General features: G+C 45.7%; 1 protein-coding gene across 5 annotated transcripts in view; it reads right to left on the reverse strand.

The window, feature by feature from the left end:
- Nucleotides 1-20,022, reverse strand: part of ELP6 (elongator acetyltransferase complex subunit 6) — a 38,177-nt gene that overhangs the window by 12,178 nt on the left and 5,977 nt on the right. For 3 of the 5 annotated variants that reach the window (XM_043541755.1, XM_043541754.1, XM_037891333.2), the window contains one exon: nt 17,179-17,257. In XM_043541755.1, coding sequence (XP_043397690.1) covers nt 17,179-17,223 — 45 coding nt within the window. In that variant the 5' untranslated portion in view covers nt 17,224-17,257. Of the gene's footprint in view, nt 1-15,090; nt 15,162-17,178; nt 17,258-20,022 lie in introns of all 5 variants that reach the window. The other 2 variants (XM_037891334.2, XM_043541753.1) reach the window with 1 other exon arrangement.

Here is a 20,022-nt window from a genome sequence, read left to right on the forward strand (position 1 = left end):
AAGCAGGGACATTCATTCCCAAGCGGCAGATTTCCATTAGCGATGTTGAAATGCCAGTAGTGATACGGGGGGACTCAGCCTACCCCTTGCTCCCCTGGCTCATGAAGCCATACACCGGCCACCTCGACAGCACCAAGGAAAGATTCAACTACCAGTTCAGCAGGTGCAGAATGATGGGTGAATGTGTTTTTCCTCGATAGAAGGGATGCTGGTGTTGTTTACTCACAAGACTGGATCTCAGTGAAAAAAAAAACATCCCATTGTTTACAGTTGTCTGCTGTGTCCTACATAATATCTGTGAGACAAAGGGGAAAAGCTGCCATCAGCGTGGAGGTGGAGTGGCTGTCTGCTGAGTTTGAACAGTCAGACACAAGGACTATTAGAAGGACTAATAGTGCCAAGGTGGAGCTATGCAGCTGAGGGAAGCCTTGAAAGACCACTTCAACAGTCAGCCACAGTAATGTGGTGTGCTAGACAATGCTCAACCTGGCCCTGAAATTTTGGGGCCTGTTAGGGACTGTGTGCACTGAGCACCCCATCTATGAATATAACACTGTCACTGCACCTATTCATTGTGCACTGCTTGCTGTACATTTATCATTATTACACTGTGTATGTCACAGATCCTATGAGTTCTATCACGCTGGACAACAACAAATGTGTGCTTTCACTTCTGCTCGGCATCCTACAGTTTATGTTATGAAGTAATAAAGATGAGTTATTTTTCAAAAAATAGTATTTTATTGAATAACGAAACCAGTGCAAAAAACATCTGTGTAATTAAAAGCAAATAAAAAACGTTTGAAACAAATTAACAGGACAGAATTTAACAAGAGGAAAGAACATTCATGTCCATTTCAGACCATTTTGGCGACACATATAGCACCCATGGCTCTCACAGGTCAGTTTATGTGAAGCTGTCCTTATGATCCCCCTGTGTGGCGTGGAAGGGATGCAGCTCCTGATGTCATGAAGAAATTTCCGGGGGGGCGGGGGATGCTACAATGGAGTTTTCCATTGACTGCAAAGACAAGTGAGCCCCTGCTTTCTGAACCACCTGCTGGTCAACAAGAGTCTGCAGCATCTGTGTTTACTGCTGAAGAAGTCCTATCATGTCCAGGTGCATCTCCCTCTCCTTTTCCTTCTGGGGCTTTCTCCATAGTGTCTATAACATTCATCCTCCGTGCCATGTGCTCACGGTCTGATGCAGCACTTGCTTGCAGGATCTTACTGAACATCTCCCAAGTCCTCTTCCTTCTCCTCCTCGTCATGGTCAGGCATTCCACGGCTGTGGAGGTGGCACCCCCCTCAAGGCCACAACGTCAGCAGCTATAGATAAAGCAGGCAGAAGAATCATATTTATAGTCACAGCAGAAAGCGAAAGTTAAGTTTCTGAACTCCCTGGCCTTGCTCCCCTAAAGTTTTAAACGAGACATGCTTATTGACACTACAGCTTTGGAGCACCTCAGCACAGCACTGTGATTTTAGTCAATTTCTCCTTCCTGAGGGTAACAAAGGCTCAGAGAACACAGCTGCTGATGGTGTCCTGAAGGCCCCCAGGCCACTAGCCTGCTTACTGCAACGGTACTTGCTGAAGTCATCACGGAGTGGCGTGGGAAAGTGTCCTACCACAGCGGAAGAAACAAGGCTGCCATCCCTTCGGGAGAGGAGCAGAATACCTCCATAAAAGTTTCATTGCGATCTCTCAGGAGGATTCAAGGGACATCCCTGTGCACATAAACAAACTGTTCCACATGTCCTTCCCCCGGCCTACCACTGCTGGGGAACCAAATGCAGAAAATTCTTCTTCTATTTGTTGTACTGCTACCTCTTTAACTAGGAACAAATTAAATAAAAGTTGAACCCTGTGTTCTGGTAAGTTGGGGTCAGGAGCCAACTGTACATTTAAACACTGTAATGGACAATGCATTCACACACTTACCCAAGGTTCCTTCCCTTGCATCGGGTTCGCCCGCTGGGACTGGCTAGACTGTGGTGGAGTCTCAAACAGATCCTGGCTCACAGCATAGCTGGATCTCCTGGTCACATGTTCCCCCATCCTCTTCCTCCTCCTCGCTGTTCACAGCAGGGCTCTGCATGTCAGGCTCCTCAGAGGAATCCATGGCGCTCTGCGGGGTGTTGGTGGGTCTGCACCAAGTGTGGCATGCAACTCGTCAGAAAACCAGGTGGTCTGTGGCTCAGCACCAGATTGACTGTTGGCTTCCCTGACCTCCTGGTCAGCCGCGTAGCCGGTGGAGGGAACGGGGAGCAATCCAAAAAAAGGCACCACCTGCTGCGACGCTTTTACTCACCCGGCGGAACTCCGGCAGCTGGCCCTCACTCACTCTGGGTGTCTTTGGCAGTACTGACAATCCTGCCGCCGAGGTGCCGCCGAAGACTCGGAGCGCCGCCGGGTGAGTAAAAGCACCGCAGCAGGTGCCGCCTTTTTTTTGGATGGCTCCCCCCGTTCCCTCAACAGGGGAAAATTTAAAAGGTGCCAAGACATTGACAAGGCGCCACTTGTGCTCAGTGGGGGAGCGGCCGCTGCCCCCCTAGCTACGCTACTGCTCCTGGTACGCCTGCTGCAGTTCCTTTGCTTTCACATGGCACTGCTGCTGAGCCCTGTCATACTCCTTCGTCTGCCTCCCCCATGCAATCTGCTCATAGATGTTTCTACAAAAAGAAAAGGAGGACTTGTGGCACCTTAGAGACTAACAAATTTATTTGAGCATAAGCTTTCGTGAGCTACAGTTCACTTCATCGGACGTAGCTCACGAAAGCTTATGCTCAAATAAATTGGTTAGTCTCTAAGGTGCCATAAGTCCTTCTGTTCTTTTTGCGAATACAGACTAACACGGCTGCTACTCTGAAACATGTTTCTACAACTGCTCCATACTAGCACCTGCACAGCCTCTTCTCCCCACACGCCTAGGAGATCCCACACCTCCTGTCTTCTCCAGACCGGAGCATCGCTACAGCCTGTAACCGGCATGGCTGGCCGGGCAGTTGCACACAAACAAGGAAGAGCTGCTAGCTGTGCTCACCAAGCTGGGCAATCAGAAAAAGGCATTTCAAAAATTCACAGAGTTTTTAAATGGGAAGAGAGAGGGCTCCTGGTGTCCATGACCTCTGGGCCGTGGAGTTCACAATTGTGACCAGAGCAGTCACTGTCTGACATTGTGGAACAGCTGTGAGAGGACCGTTATGGTCGACATAGGTCATGAAGTGTCTACACTCCCACTGCGTCGACCATAGCTCTGTGCCATTCAGGGAGGTGGTTTTACTGGGCACTTACGCTGACAGGAGACAAATTTGAGTCGATGCAAGGCGACACGTCGACCTAACTTTGTAGCGTAGACTACGCCTCTCTCTTGGGAAGCAGTGACTTCAAGAAGGACTTAGGGATTATCATAGATAATCACCTCAACATGAACTCTCTGTGCAAGGCTGGGGCAAAAAGTGCTAATGCAATCCCTGGATGTGTAAGAAGGGAAATATCAAGTAGAGGAAGAGACGAGATCTTGACTCTGTACACTACATTAGTAAAACTGCTACTAGGATACTGTGTCAAGTTCTGGTGTCCACACTTCAAGAAGAAGGGCCACAAAAATTATCCAGGGACTGGAAAACAAGCCCTACAGTGTAAGGCTTAAGGAGCTCAACTTTTTCAGCTTATCAAAGAGAAGGCTGAGAGGTGACATGATCACTGTGTACAGGTACTGACACATGGACAAGAGAGCTGACGGTGGGGGGCTTTCCAACCTTGCTAAAGGAGGCATAGCAAGGTCCAGTGTCTGAACATTGAAGTTGGACAGATTCAACCTTGTAATAAGATGCAGTATCCTAGCAGGGAGGGTGATTAGACACTGAAACAGCTTACCAGGGGAGGTGGTGGAGTCCCCATTGCTTGGAGCCTTTAAGGCAAGATTAGAAATCTTTCTAAAAGATATTCTTTACTCTAGCTTCTTGGAGAAATTCTAAGTGGGGAGGGAGGCCCTCAAGCTGAATGGTCATGAGGGTTCCTTCTGGCTTTGGAATCTATGAATCCTCCTGTTCACTGCCTTCCTTCATGGGCCACGGGGAGAACAGAATTGCCTGCATTGCCCTTAACATGCTCATAATGTTTGCAGCTCTGCTTAAAGACCATGGCTTCATCCTGTAGGGATCAGGAAAGAAGGTTTTTTTCTGAAGCACAATTAGCCAGCTGTATTCTGGGTTTGTTTCTCTTCACCTTCCTCAGAAGCATGAGAGATTGGCCAGAGCTGGAGATGGGAGACCGGACAGGGTGGACCAGAGTTCTGATTTGGTACAGAGAATCCTCTGTCTAGATGCCTGGCTGGCATGTCGTTATCACATGTTTAGGGTCAAACCAACGCCTGCCCGAATCCAAATCTGTCCATTTACCCCCAGGTCAGACTGGCAGATACCTTGGGGGGAGTGGGGGTCACCTTCCTCTATAGCATGGGCCAAAGATTGCCAGCTGGGATAACCAGGCAGATCACACCTAATCAATTCCCTCCCATTGCAGAGGCCTCAGGCATTTGGTGGCACCTTGATCTCTCCTGTTCTCTGCCTGTCTCCCAGGGTCTGAAACACTTTAGTAGAACTAAAATCTTTGGGCTCAACGTAGAGGTATCTGGGTAAAATAGAATGGCATGCGATATTTAATGGTCTCTTGTGGTCTGAAAATCCAGGGTCCCATTGTGTGAGGTACTACGTCACATACAAAACCACAATCCCTGCCCCCAAAGAGCTTACAAAACCATACTGATTTCAATGACGCTGCTCCTCTGGATGTATTCAGAATCTCGTCTGCAACTTTAAATGACCAGAACAAGTTTCCATGACTTTTGTCTCTGGTAAAAAGCTGATGCTGGTCAAGGAGAGGGCGCAGGCCTCTACTGTTACTTGTCCAAGGGCAGTGGAACTGTTAAGAGTTCTGATGGCAGGTCATCACCAGCAGAGCAGGCGCTAGGAACCCAGCTTTGACTTGGCAGTGCTGACACTTAAAAGAAAACTAAACATCTTTTATCTTGTAAATTGAGCAAACTTTGTTCTAGAGTCAATGAGACAAGAAACAGGGAAACATACCATGCTCTCTTTGGAGAGTCACTTCAGAGTAAGCAGCAGTTCTGCAGAAAAGGACCTGGGAATTACAGTGGATGAGAAACTGGATATGAGTCAGCAGTGTGCCCTCGTTGCCAAGAAGGCCAACGGCATATTGGGCTGCATTAGTTGGAGCATTGCCAGCAGATCGAGGGAAGTGATTATTCCCCTCTATTCGGCACTGGTGAGGCCACATCTGGAGTATTGTGTCCAGTTTTGGTCCCCCCACTACAGAAGAGATGTGGACAAATTGGAGAGAGTCCAGCAGAGGGCAACGAAAATGATTAGGGGGCTGGGGCACATGACTTACGAGGAGAGGCTGAGGGAACTGGGGTTATTTAGTCTGCAGAAGAGAAGAGAGAGGGGGGATTTGATAGCACCCTTCAACTACTTGAAGAGTTCCGAAGAGGATGGAGCTAGGCTGTTCTCAGTGGTGGCAGATGACAGAACAAGAAACAAAGGTCTCAAATTGCAGTGGGGGAGGTCTAGGTTGGATATTAGGAAACACTATTTCACTAGGAGGGTGGTGAAGCACTGGAATGGGTTACCTAGGGAGGTGGTGAAATCTCCATCCTTAGAGGTTTTTAAGGCCCAGCTTGACAAAGCCTTGGCTGGGATGATTTAGTTGGTGTTGGTCCTGCTTTGAGCAGGGGATTGGACTAGATGACCTCCTGAGCTCTCTTCCAACCCTAATATTCTATGATTCTGTGATCATCGCACTAAGGCTGTAATAAAAGAGATTGTGGGCCAAGTTTTCCACTGGTGTAACCTGATTCTTAAGTACAATTAATAATCCTGTGCTGAGCTACCAGATACTGCTTTTTATAATAGCCCCTCCCCAACAAAAGGGCCTTCCTTGCCTATACTGGAGATTTCAGCCAGAGGTGCAAAACCCTAATACAGACAAGCAAAAATACTATACATGCTATTATTTGAACTGGTGAGTGAAATCAGAGCAAGCTGCACCCATGCAGATTGCGGTTTAGCCTGCCTCCAGTAGGGGTTTGCGCTAGTGCAGCTACACTGATAGTTGTAATTGGGGAAAATCCCCACTGTAAACAAGGCCCACGTCTAATAGTGAAACTATCCATCCAAGGAACACCTGTATTAAGATTGACAGCGTGTTAATTTAGACAGAAGTTGATGTAACCTCTGCGTCAGATCCAAGATCTTATTGCAAATCCAGGAGGGTTAAATAATCTATGGCACAACCTTCAATGTCAAAGAGCCTCCGAGGAATTCAAGGACGACCATCCACACAGAGAATCCTGAAGTTATATTATAAGATTAACTTAGAGAACTGAGCCCAAAGTCAGGAGGTCAGCTGACAGCTATCAATAGATTTAACTCTCTCTTGGAATTCCCCATGGAAGAACTGGATTGTTCCTTTCAGCACATCCCTTTAAGGACAAAAACATTGTTCAGAGCAGTGAGGAACAAAACATTTCAATTTGCATCACACACATGCTCCAACTAATCCTCATTGTTCTCTCACTTTTTCAGAGTTTCCCAGGAGAGAGAGATGACAGCAACACCTATTAATAACAAACACACAGGCCTTGTCTGCACTGGGAAATTGCATCAGATTAGAAATCATATTAACCAACATGATTTTCCCCTTAAGGTAAACAAGGACGCTCACCGCTGGACATGGTTATCCCTAGGGCACTGTCTCTGTCTACCATAGCTGCTAAGTGATGTTTAACATCATGTTAATTAACACAGTTTCTAACATGATGCATTTTCCCCAAGGTAAACAGAGTTGCCAGCTTGGCTGCAAATCTCCCCGCTCCAGCTGCCTCAGCCGTGGTGAGAACTGCTCCCTGTCACAGCAGCCACAGAACCAGCAGAGTTCACCAGAGGCTGATTTGGGCTGACGTGTGGAAATCTAATTTGTAGGTGCTATTTTCTTACTAAAATCGCCGTAAGAATGTGTGAATGGGAGGAGAAAATAAAACTTTACATGAAACCTCATCATCTTACCAAGGAAAACTCATTCCACTCACATTAGGTCTGAGCTCTCAGCCTGTTTATCTCCTATTACAAGGGAATAATTGGGCACTAACTTTTGTCTCTTGCCTTATACTTTGATTGTAGGCCTCTTGGGACAGGGGCCATCTTTTTGTTCTGTGTTCGTACAGTGCCCAGTACTGTGGGTCCTGGTCTGTGATTAAGGCCCCTGTGTGCACTGGGAATACAAAACAAATAAATAAATGAAATAAGCAAACTGCAATTGCTTTATAAAGCACCAAACCCAACCCACTGGCCACGGCACAGAACACATCAGCTTTACAAGCATCTTTCCCACCCTTGTGACAGAGTGCAGAGACCCAGCAGCTGAACCAGCACTCAGGTCACTGGAAATCCAATTAGTTCCCCTGGAGAGGGCCTGACTGAGGGAAGGAGTGACTAATTACTAGAGCAGCCTGGGCTGGGGAGATCTGAAGAGCTGATTATCCAGTTAACTACAAGAGTGGAAAAGGAGCACAGGAAGGAAGTGCAGGGGCTAGGCAGGGCCAAAGGAAGGTCTCTGGGTGGAGAGATCCCTTCCCTCTCTTATCACTATATGACACTGTAAAGAGAATTGCTGCATGGAACTGAAAGAGGGTAGTGGCTGATAAAACTAAAACAAACACAAATAAAGTACACAGTGGTGGTTACAGAGCAGAGGTGTCAGCGCCACTTACAGAAGACGGGAGCAGAAGGCCGTGCCCTATCACAAGAGTGGGCTTGTCCAGGATCTGCCTTATTCATGCTGACAAAGAACCTGACAGGGCAGCTGGTGCAGAGGCTCACCAGTCGAGGCAATGGAAGACATTGCAATGGCTTTGAGAACAGCAGGAGGAGATGCAGAAGACCCTGCAAGCCTTCCAGCACACCCACCACCTGGACAGACAATCCCTGTTGCAGGGCAGGCTGAGCAACAGAAAAGCCCGCAGGATTTTATTCAAGAACAAACCCCCACACAGCAGCAGATACTCCAAGGTGTGGTGAGTCCTGTTGCAGAGTACGACGACCAGACACAGGCGGTAGGCCTCTGTAAGACAAGCCCTGCGGATGACCCTGACAGATTCTTGGTCACTTTTGAAAGAGTAGCTATGGGTGCAGGTTTGGAAAAGGGAACCTGGGCCCTACAGCTAGCACCCTACTTGACAGGGGAAGCTCAGGAGGCCTGCATGGTAGTGACCAGGGGACTATGATATGGTTCAGGCAGCCATGCTAGAAGAGACGGGCTTATCCTCTGAAAAGTACCAGCCAAAGTTTTGGGCCGCTAGATGGACTGAGGTGTGTCTGCAAGAGACTGGTGTACTGGGAACCAAGAGGGATGTGGAAATTTTCCAAAAAGGGCCTTATTTTTGGAGTTCAATGTACTCACCATACACAAACCCACATTATATATCACTTGAAAGCGTATTTTATGTATGTTTACATGGGGTATGATGTGGAGCTATCAAGTAGTGCCATAAGCCTGTAGATGAGGTGAAACAATAGTACCCAAAATGAGAGAGCCATTTTTTCCATAGTTCCAGAAATATTGCTACATGACTATAGCTCCAGTTTCTACTGTTTAAGTTAATATCAACACCTTAATGTGGTGTTTATTGGTCAGAGCTCCCAAACCACAATGTATTAACATATTTTGGATGGTTTAGCATGGGCAAGTATTTTTTTCTTCAGAAATGAAGAAGCTGTTTAGCATGTGGCAAAAAACAGCAAATATCAACGTTTTGAAATATACCAACATGAAGTGTTTTCACATCAGATATTCTACTTAGGGGGCTGGACTAGATGACCTCCTGAGGTTCCTTCCAACCCTGATATTCTATGAGTCTATGATCCTTAATTGTCAAAGTATTCACAAGTGACTGTAATAGTTTTGTGTGTTTCCAGTTGAAATTTGCTGGCCAGATCAGTCTCACACTGAAGGTTGTGCACCAGTAGCAGTAGCTTGCGTGTCCACAGTTTGTACTGTACAGGGGTAGATACAATGTAAATGAATTCCTAGTGTAATGCTTCCTCTCCATTTGCAAGCTTTTATACATACAACGTAGCATCTAGTTTACATAGTAGAAGGTTTTAATTTGTAATTACCTATACATGCAGTAGTAGCCTTTGAAATATTCTAGAAACTTGCCTTTTAATTCAGTGACACTTACGCACAGGTCAGTATTAGCGTTAGAGATGACAATACACAGCTTCATATTACGAATATGTAAAGGCTAGGAGAGAAAGAAATAGCCTAACAAGAAGTAGTTAAGACAAAGTCTACAAACAAGTCCTTGCCTCTGCACTGAAAAGGGGTGAAGATCATGTTACAGCTCTTTCCAACCATGTCATCAACAATATAACAAACCCATTTCATCCTAAATCACATCCAGAGGTGCTTACCAGCATATCTACTGCATGTAACATGAGATGTGCAAGAGTCTCTACTCAAACAGGTGTTGGTGAAGAACAAACGGAGAGATTTATGAAAGGTGCACTTGATTCTGATGGGACACACAGCTTCGTCAGCCCAGTCAAGAAATCTGGTATCAGAACATTTAGTGACTTGGTCAAGATGACCAAATTAAAGCTTGGCAAGGGAGGAATAGTCACAAGAGCTGTCTGTCCAGAAATTGTTTTCCACAGAGCCACGTCCTTCGCAAGATGCAGAGATGATGTTTCAATGGCAACTGTTCTCAGTCACCCAACAGGACCTGTGCCTATGTCCCTTTTCCATGGTGAGGGAACAACTATAAGAACAGACAAAGCTGAATGAGGGCATCAGCTGGAAGCTCAAGAGGAAAGAATCCATGCAAACAAAAATCGGAGCATACACAGCTATCACACAAATGATGTCTGGAAACGAATTCCACACATTCCATGAACTGGCTGCTGAGTCGTTGAGGCAGATCCTAAAAGGATTTGACAAAGCTAATTCTGTAATCTAAGTCTTTGACAGATATGGCAACAGTAACTCTGTGAAAACTGCAGAAAGTCAGCACCGGACAGGATCTACGGTTGGGTGCAAGAAATATCAGGTGATTGGTGAACAACCTGTGCCTCCATGGAAAAAGTTTCTAAACATGGCATTCAACAAGCAGTCACTTGCAAAATTCGTGTGTAAATATATGGTGCAAACCCAATAGATGCCTTCCTTCTTGCAGGAAGCTTTTCTAATGATGAAGTAGCAAAGTCTGTCATGAGTAGAGGTGCTGAAGAAACCCAAGATTTGTCCAGTACTCAAGAGGAAGCAGATACAAGGATCCTCCTGCATGCAGTATGTGTCATCATGGCTTTTGGGTCTTAGTGTCCTGATACCGACATTTTGGTCTTTGCTGTTTAGTACTTTCCAAAAATAGCACATACATAACATGTGGTTTGAAATAGGCATCATTACCAGCACAGCTGACAAGCCGTTGCTTCATACCTGAGCATGCGATTTATGATGCACTTATTCCTGACTTCTGCTGTACATGCATTAACAGGATGCGACTCTGTGTCATCCCTGTATGGTTCTGGGGGGAAAATATGTGTTTAATGTTGTCAAAACAAAGACAGCTTACCACTTCAGCGATCTTGCCAAATTGGTAGAAGGTGATAGACAAGCCACAATTTCTGCAGCAAGAAGTTGGTAGCAGGGCTGTATGACCAGAGCGGGAAAGAAAAGGAGACCCACAGAGCTCTGAATTAGTTGTGCCTCACATCAAAAAGGACCAGTCACTGGCCAAATTCCCACCATATGAGGATAGTTTTGAAGAGCATGTCAAAAGAGCATCTTGGCAAACAAAGATTGTATGTTTCAGAGTAGCAGCCGTGTTAGTCTGTATCCGCAAAAAGAAAAGGAGGACTTGTGGCACCTTAGAGACTAACGAATGTATTTGAGCGTAAGCTTTCGTGAGCTACAGCTACATGCATCTGATGAAGTGAGCTGTAGCTCACGAAAGCTTACGCTCAAATACATTCGTTAGTCTCTAAGGTGCCACAAGTCCTCCTTTTCTTTTTAAAGACTGTATGTCTTCACACATAGGTAAACCAGATATTGGATCACCGTTGCCACACGGATGGAAAAATGTGGATGATGAACTATTTCCTGGATTCTTCAAGGACCCAGTGGCATCTGAGCTTCTACAAGGCCTTATCGGAGCCTGCAGCAGTAGAGACTGGTGCACAATAAACTGTATCTGCAGTCAGAACAATCGTCGCTTCACCCAACTGTGGACATGCCAAGAAATGAGGACTGTGGTCACCCCCCCCCACTCTCAGAGACCATAAACAAAATGATGATAATGATGTTGACTAGAAATGTCCCCAGCTCTATTACCTTTCAGTGATACCCGTACAAATTATTAGATTTTGTTTCACCCTTCAGATTGTTGTGTTGCTCTGAAGTCACAAAGAAATCCAATTTTATTTCTTGAAATAATACATAACCATGAAGCTAACAAACAAATGCAACTATTTCAAAATGGTCATTTTAATGTGTTGATGTGTCACTGTTTATCCCCATTTCCATCGTAGCAGCATCACATCATACCTCATCTTAAAGTAGACATAATAAGTTTCCAATGATGTGCTTTTATGTAGAGAGGGTACATTAAGTTGACCAAATTGGTCGTGTCTGCTACTTGCCTGTTCTATATCCAATTCTACTGCTGACCTTGGGGAAGTCACTTACCCTCTCCATGCCTCACCTTACCCATCTATAAAATGGGCACAATACTTGCCTGTTTCATTGGGCTTTGAAACACAATTCTGTAATGCTCGCAAAGTGCTTGGAGAGCCAAAGATGGAAGGTCCTAGAGAAGCGCCATCTTACTGTATATCACGGCTCCACACAATCAGTGCTATGCCCCCAACTTTGGAACAGTCTGTGATAGCTTCACGGCCTCTTTAGACTGGACTCTGGGCCTTCAGCACCCCGGCTTCACCCATGAGCTCTGTTCAGTGAGTCCAACTGAGACAGACTCCTGGAGACTTGTACACTCTGCAGGGATTAATGCACCTCGCCCAGCATTTGCAGTGACACTCACACAGCATTGTCAAAACAGGCGGGTTTATTCATTAACTGGAACACAGCATAGGAAGTCCTGTGGGTACCATAGTGAACTGAAGGTTAAAGCACAGTCCATTCTGGTTAGCCCTGAGCCCAGCCAAACTGTAGTGAACCCCTTTGTTCAAGCTCTGTCTCTCCCTCTGACCTCCTTGGTCATACTCCAGGTGAGAGCCCTGACTCCTGCTAGCAGCCAGCTCTTATTCCCCGCCCCCCCATGTCACACCTTCCCAGTCCTTTGTTCTCCAGGTGGAGAATGTTGCTCAGTCTTCCTGCAGAGAGGTGGGAAAATCCAAATCCCTCTGGGTTGTTGGTTGGTTGATGTCAATGGCTGGGCAACTGCATTTGCCACCATCTTTTCAAACGCTCCTCTGATATGGGGGCCAAGGCCCAGACAGCTAGGCAACAATCACACCTCTCTCTCTTAGCCTGCCCTGAGAGCAAACAGATGTTTTCCACTCCCACTGCGTAATAGTTCAGCATACAGGAGAAACTGAGGCACAATCTCATAAAAATATTATAAAATATCGCCCCTTCATCCCATTACGTTATTCTGAAATTGTAAGGTGTTCTAACTCATTGTTAAAAACCAAGAATCCCCTAGAACCAATTTGGTACATCACAACGTAAGGTCTGTCTACACCACAATCAGACATGTGAGTGCAACACATGTAGACATGCTAGCTAGCCAGCAGTGAAACCATGACAGCATGGGCTAGCCTCTTGAGTACATACCCAGGGTTCTGGGCGAGTCTGAACAGCCCCTGCTGCCACAGCTTTATTGCTGTTGTTATTCAAGCAAGCTAGCTCGGGTATGTCTACATGTGCTGCACTCATGCCGCTGACAGCAATGTAGACACAGATCCATAGACTTGGGACAGCAGACAGAAGACTAGATAGATATGGGCTTTCAATGTAATCAAAGGGGGCATGGATCAGCGTTCATCTCGGACTCCCAGTCAGTACCCAGCCCAAGCCAGGGAAGCTAATGATCCAACCGGCGGACTAAATTCGGTGATGAATCCTGGTCACCTGAAGCATGTTGCGCATACACTAAGAAGAATGCTATCAAATAAGCCCATGAAATCTTGAATTGCATACAAAGGCATCATGTTACACAGTGAGGCAGCAAGTGTTCCTCGTTATAGCACTAATGAAACTGCACCAACCAGGCTAGATTTAGTTTCGTTTAATGCTGCCAGAGGTGAGGGAAGGAATTCAGGGAAGAGTAACAAAAATGATTAAGTTGATGGAGGGACTCAGATTTATGAAGGAAGACTGAGAGAGCTAAATATATGCAGTTTGGCTAAGCATTGACTAAGGGGGAAAACGGTAACTGCACACAAGATGTAAACACCAAAGAGGCAGAGGAATGTCTTTAGGTGGTACAAGGTTTACCTACAAGTAACTGGATGAAGTTCAGCAAAGGATGATGTTTAGAATGAATGTTAAGGACTTCCTAATTGGAATCTCTCTGAGATTGTTCAGTTTCTCCAGACATTTCTAGTGCTCCTCCCCCACCCTCCCAATCACCTGTGTAACCAAGCTTCCCCAAGAAGAAATCCCATACTTGAGTTACCTAGGCCTGAAGCACACACTGCAGAGAGTAACCCTGCACTGGCTGCTCAGGGATGGATGTGATGGTTGAACTGATCTTTTTCTACAATAACAATGGCTTTCCAGCCCATTCTGCAGGAGCATGTCAGTGACTTTGATTGCTCCATCTCAGGGATTCTGAACCTCTTTCATCGCACGGACTACGCCTTAATAAAGATATTGTTTCATGGTCCAATCTCCCCACCAATTTGCAATCGCATAACATCCCTGCAGCAACTACACCAATTGCTTGCCTGAACTGCATTTAATGTATTTTTAGCTTCTTTTAATATTATGTAGCAGACGCTAACGCTCCTCCTTGTTTCTACCACATGACCAGCCAGCTCTCCCAAGGCCACAAGTAGATGCTCCACAGATTTCATATACACAGCCAGTGCTCTGCCTTATTTTGGGCCTAACACACAAACCACTGAGTAGGTAGAATGCTATGTTATCCATTCCGTTCCATTGCCATATTCACTCAGCACAGCCCTAAGCTTAGGTATAACCCAGCTGCAGCACATTGCAGGGATATATATAAGAGGAGATTGGCCACATGTGGATTTGGTTACCTGTCCCCCTCTCCATATAACAAATATGGGGACCACTGAGCCCAGTATCAAAGTTCTCAAGGATTCCTAACCTTGGACAGCTGGTAACAATCTGCCAGACCTGAAAAATACTTTCGATCCCAGTATTTAGGGCCAAATTGAACCTAGGAGTAAGTATATTAAATGCCCATTGAGGTCAGTGGAGCTGCACCCACTTACACCTAAGCTTACTTTGGTTCTTAGATACAGTCTCTTACTATACTTTTAACAGAATTAATCAGTGTTTTAAGTCTGCCCCAGTTGAATCAAAAGCTTTCCTCTGAGAAATGTCTGCTAGTTCCCTGCACATTTAAAACATCCTTCTCACAAAAATGATCGTGCTTAGAAAAGATAACAATGTACATCAAAGAGTTAACCCTGTAACAGGAGCCACGTGCTAAATATCTATTTTCAATGGAGGGAAAAGCAAGCCCTGAATTCAGGCTCAATCCTGAACATCCACAACGTCCATCGATTTCAAAATGAATTGAGTATGCTCAGTGCTTCATGGGATCAGACCCATGCATTGTAAAAGATTCAGATCTGGGGGGATGAACATGCAAGTTATATATAGAAAATCCTGTTTGTGTCTACCGCTGCTTTCTACTGGACAAAAACTGAGTTGTGTTACTGACCAGAATCAGACCTTCATGGAACAGAAATGGCATTGCCCTCAAGTGGCAGTAGCTTCCAAAGGCTACAAGCCGTAACCACACTACTCAAGCGTGAATGGTACTTATGATCATATTCCAAGAGACTTACCAGCTTCTGTGCTATGATGTTATAGTGACTGAAGGACTGGAGCAGGGCCACAAAACAGACTTTACAGCCAGCTGGGAAATAAGACAAGACACATTATCCCTTCAGTGTTGTAAGCTCCCACTCTCAAGGCATTTGAAATGAAGAAGAGTCAGACAACCAAAAGCCTATCAAAAAGAGCCCAAGGGGAGAAGACTCTCATCCCCCAATGGAGTTGCTGGCTCAAATTTAATGTAAGTTTATTTTAAACCTTTAAACCGATGATCTCTCCCCCATTTAAAGAAAACTTTGTTCAGTAAAAAAAAAAATATTAAAATATCGCTAAAAAAAGCCTATAAATTAGAAAGCCTCTTATGTCTCCCCTCCCTGCTGTCATGGGAGCTCCAAGCATTCTCTACCACTGGAGAGTCTTTAAAATAAGGACTATGGGCCACACCAAGACATGGTCTTGTCTGCTGAATTAACATCTCTTGGAGTATCAAAAGACCCTTTCATTTGGCTATCATGAGGCATGCACATGGTTTAGTCCTTGTCTTGACAGATTCACAAGCTTGGACATAATGATAAATGAGAAGTTTCAACAAAGAAGTCTCTTTAAGAGACTTCTTAAACATACGGGTTTTGGAAAATAAAGGCCCTGGCTGTCTGAGGAACATAAAACCCAGTATCCATCAGAAACACAGTCTTTGAGATTTGGGGCACATGGAATTAATTCGATGCAATTGCTTCTCCCCATTGGAGACAGTGACTTGGTAAAATGAGTTGAGCTGGGTCAGTTTAGCCTACAGTGAATGTTCAATGATGTCAGAAAGCCACCAACCAGTTGGGCAGTTTCTGCCAGACAGTGACATTATACTCAAACAATACGGATGTGCTACCAATCAGGATTGAGGATCACTGGCAGAATTGCGGTGGGACCCAGCACTGAAACAGGGGGTGTTGCAAGGCTGGACTGAGGTTCACTGGAAAAGCTTCTCTATCTGGGTGTTCCTATAGCACCCACTGCTAAAGCAGAGGAACAAGCATGGTAGCTTTGGGTGGGTCTCAGGACTAAGAGGACAGGATTGTGGCACATGGATGGAATACTGTGAGGGATACCAGGACCGCAAAGGGTGTTTGCTGCTCAGAAATGCAGTGCACTGACAGAGCTGGGTCAGGACACAGAACTACATTATAAGGGAGTGCTGAGGATCAGAACTGAAGTCCATTAGAAACCCAGGATGGGAAGCCTGCATGGTGCATAGGTCAATATGCAGCTGTATGCATCCTTCACTTTCAAAAGCACTCAATATTTTACATTCAGTTTAAATGAAGGAAAAGTTTGGCAAAATACTTCCCTCAGGGACACCCATGCAACCCCACTGAGTGCAACAGGATACGCAGGCATAACGGAGGACAGCATTTGATGCACCAGCCCCTATGTGCTAAACATCAATGCAGGTTCAGAAGGCTGGTTCCAGAGAGCCACATTACGTCACAATCCAAACCGATTTATCCAGAACTGCAGCTTTGCCATGAGAGGTTTGGAAAAGTCCAGGGCTCCTCACAATAGTATTTAAAACAATTCAACTAAACAGGCCTGCTCTGCTGTAGCAGGTGAATCATTAGCACGACAGACACTGTTACTCAACTTGCCATTTGGGCTGGGTTCTTGTTTGTTCTTTTTTAAACACAGTCACGTATCAGAAAGTTTGTTGATATTTGTTACATAATATTCCTTTTACATTTCAAAATGTGTGGGTAGTGAATAAGCTTATGTTATATAGCAACTTCCAGCCCTAACAAGCCAGAGCGTTTTACAACATTCATTTAATTTCACAACATCCCTACGTCCAAGTATGCTATGCATTTTGCAGATGGTGAAGCTGAACCACAGAGAGATTAAATGACTTGTCCAAGGTCACAGAGAAAGCCCAAAGACAAGTTAGGAATAGAGGTCCGACTCCCAGTGTCCTGCTCTAATCAAAAGAGGGCACAGTCTCCCTAAAACCAAGCTCTATTCCATCAGACATAGTTCATGTGTCAGCTGGATGATTCTACCAGGGCCAAGCAAGTCACATCTTCTTTGCAGAGCTCCTCGTTCTCACATACCTTTGAGATAAAAGGAGAGGAAGTGGTGCACCAGGAAGCTGCCATCTGTCTTGGTGTCACGCAGCAATGTGAGCTTCCCCTGGAAAACAATGAGCAGAGAACCTTAAAGAAAGGAGAGAGGTGAGGGGGGATTTGATAGCAGCCTTCAACTACCTGAAGGGGTGTTCCAAAGAGGATGGAGCTCGGCTGTTCTCAGTGGTACCAGATGACAGAACAAGGAGCTATGATCTCAAGTTGCCGTGGGGGAGGTCTAGGTTGGATATTAGGAAATACTATTTCACTAGGAGGGTGGTGAAGCACTGGAATGGGTTATCTAGGGAGGTGGTAGACTCTCCATCCTTACAGGTTCTTAAGGCCTGGCTTGACAAAACCCAGGCTGGGATGATTTAGTTGCGGTTGGTCCTGTTTTGAGCAAGGGGTTTGACTAGATGACCTCCTGAGGTCTCTTCCAGCCCTAATCTTCTATGATTCTAGGTGACAAAATTAAAATGCTGATCTCCCTCCCTCCATCACAGCTACGAAGCGGCAGAATCTATGTTGATTGAGGCACACAGCTATGAGGGGGTCTCCACTACTATTTGTGACTAGTTACAGAGAAGAGTCCTACACAGTACAGACTGGTCCTCAAGCTGCCTCTGTAGATTCGTCCCTTACAATTAGCAACAAAACCCTTAGATTCAGGAAGAGACTCAGGTCCCATCTACCTCTATAAATTCTACCACATTAGGAGAGCTATGATTGGCTCCCAGCATGGATTGGTCTTGAAATATGAACAGGACCAAATGGTGGTAAGTGTGCCCAGATTGTGCTACAGCCCTGCCAAGTCCAAAGCTGTAGCCAGGTACAGAAATATTGTTCAAACACGGTGCAGCTCTGTCTGCGATTTATTTTAAGGTTTTCTTCTGGCCCAGCACAGATGTAGCAGGCTGATTTCAGTTGGAAAACTAACACCCTGTTCCTGCTGGCATTGGGCTCAGGACAAACACGTTTGTCACCACGGAGTTCTAGTCAGTGTAGCCCCATCTACACTACAAAAGCATAGTGACTGGATGCTGTGGCTATGTCTACCCTAGCCTTTTGCCCTCCAGAATTTCCTACTGTTGTTACGCCTGGTGTAGCTCCCCTGTTAGTAGCAACAGCAGGCACATTAGTGTAAGTAAGATGCAGGTGGCTGCTGAAGTTTTGACCACTGTGTGTAGTGTAACTATACTCAGAGCAGGTCTAGACAACATGATGGTAAAACACTAAATACCAGTCTGCCACTGGTGGCAGCAGTAGTGAGAAACTGGAGGGGGGGGGAGGCGCGCAAACTGTAGCATAAATTGCCAATACTGGGACAAGAAGGTCTAGGCCCGCCCCCACAACCGAGTAGGAGGAGCCATTGGACCCAGGCCACAACTCAATACAGGGGACAACAAATGAAAACACAGGAACAGGCATAAGGTCAAAGGTTGAAAATTAGGGATCCAGAGGAGAACACCAAGCAGAGAACCCCAGATAGCGCCCACTACTCCTCAAAGGTGTTAGTCAGTGGACACTGCCCAGAGGAACTCTGCCTAGAGGCGTGATCGGGTAAGTAGGGCCCTTCCAATTTCACAGCATGAAAAATGCGTCAGGGACCGTGAAATACGCCCTTCCCCGTGAAACCCGACCAAACCAACCTCCGGGTGCCTCCCCCTGCTGCAGGACGCTCTCTGGGACTGGGCAGCAGCCTGAGGTTCCTGCAGCTGCAGGAGGCTTGTGGAGTTGTGTCCAATCTTCCCTGTGCTGCTGAGAGCATCCCAGCAGGGGGCTCCTAGCTGCTACTCCAGGCAGGGCTGGGGCATGACAGGACTTGCTCTTTCCCTGCAGCACTGCTCTTGGATATCTCTCCTGGCTGCAGATAGCTCCACACCTCCTTCTCCTCACTCACTTCCTATCCCCCTCCCTTTGCAGCTGCCTGGGGAGGGGACATTGTACAGGGAACTGCCCCCCCTTCCAGGGGCAATTATTAGCTTATTTCAATAATAACAGAAAGAAAGGTGAGGCACTTGACAGAATTTTTTGATTGTCACTTTACAGCAGCAAATCATACTCAGGGCTCAACTCACTGATTGGTAGATATGGACATTGGGGAGGTTTTGTAGTGTAGTGATCTCAATTGCCTGCCTACCAGAAGACACATGCAATTACTATAAAATGATTGTCCAAAGTAAATCAAAAACCTCAAAAATGATTACTGCAGCGGATTGCAGCGGATTTGGCTTCCAAATTCTACACGCCGATGAGGACAAACGTTTTTATACAAGCTGCAATGTTTCATTGGATCACACACGTCGGGAAATGGTTCAGCGCCACAGACTTGGAAACCCATCAAAGCAGAAAGAGGGCTGCAGAGAGTGCATTGCTGGTAAACGAAAAGTTCCAAAAACAATGTCTTCTCTTTCTAAGAAGATGACAGAGAGCTCTGAGACCCTCATTTAGCTAGAATGCAACTTGTGGATGCATTTGCAAGTGCTAATATACCATTGGACAAACTTGATCACCCAAAGCTGTATGAGTTCATTCAACGGAATGTAGAAAATGCCGGTTGCTTACCAAGTGCGAATAAGCTACGACAGGACTACCTTCCAAAGGTTTTTGCTACACATTTTGAGGAGATAAAGTCTTAAATTAACTCATGTGTCTTTTGCAATCATTTCGGATGAGTCCACAGATGAACAAGACAACCATGTACTGCGTGTTCTGTTTGATTTTATTTCTGGCAAGGCTGAAGACGTACAGACAGGAAAGCTAACAATAGTGCTCACCGACTACATTTATTTGGATGCTGTTAACTACACTACATTTCTCAAGTGATAATTA

This window comes from Chelonia mydas, chromosome 2 (genome assembly GCF_015237465.2).
Source record: "Chelonia mydas isolate rCheMyd1 chromosome 2, rCheMyd1.pri.v2, whole genome shotgun sequence".
Lineage (NCBI taxonomy): Eukaryota > Metazoa > Chordata > Testudines > Cheloniidae > Chelonia > Chelonia mydas.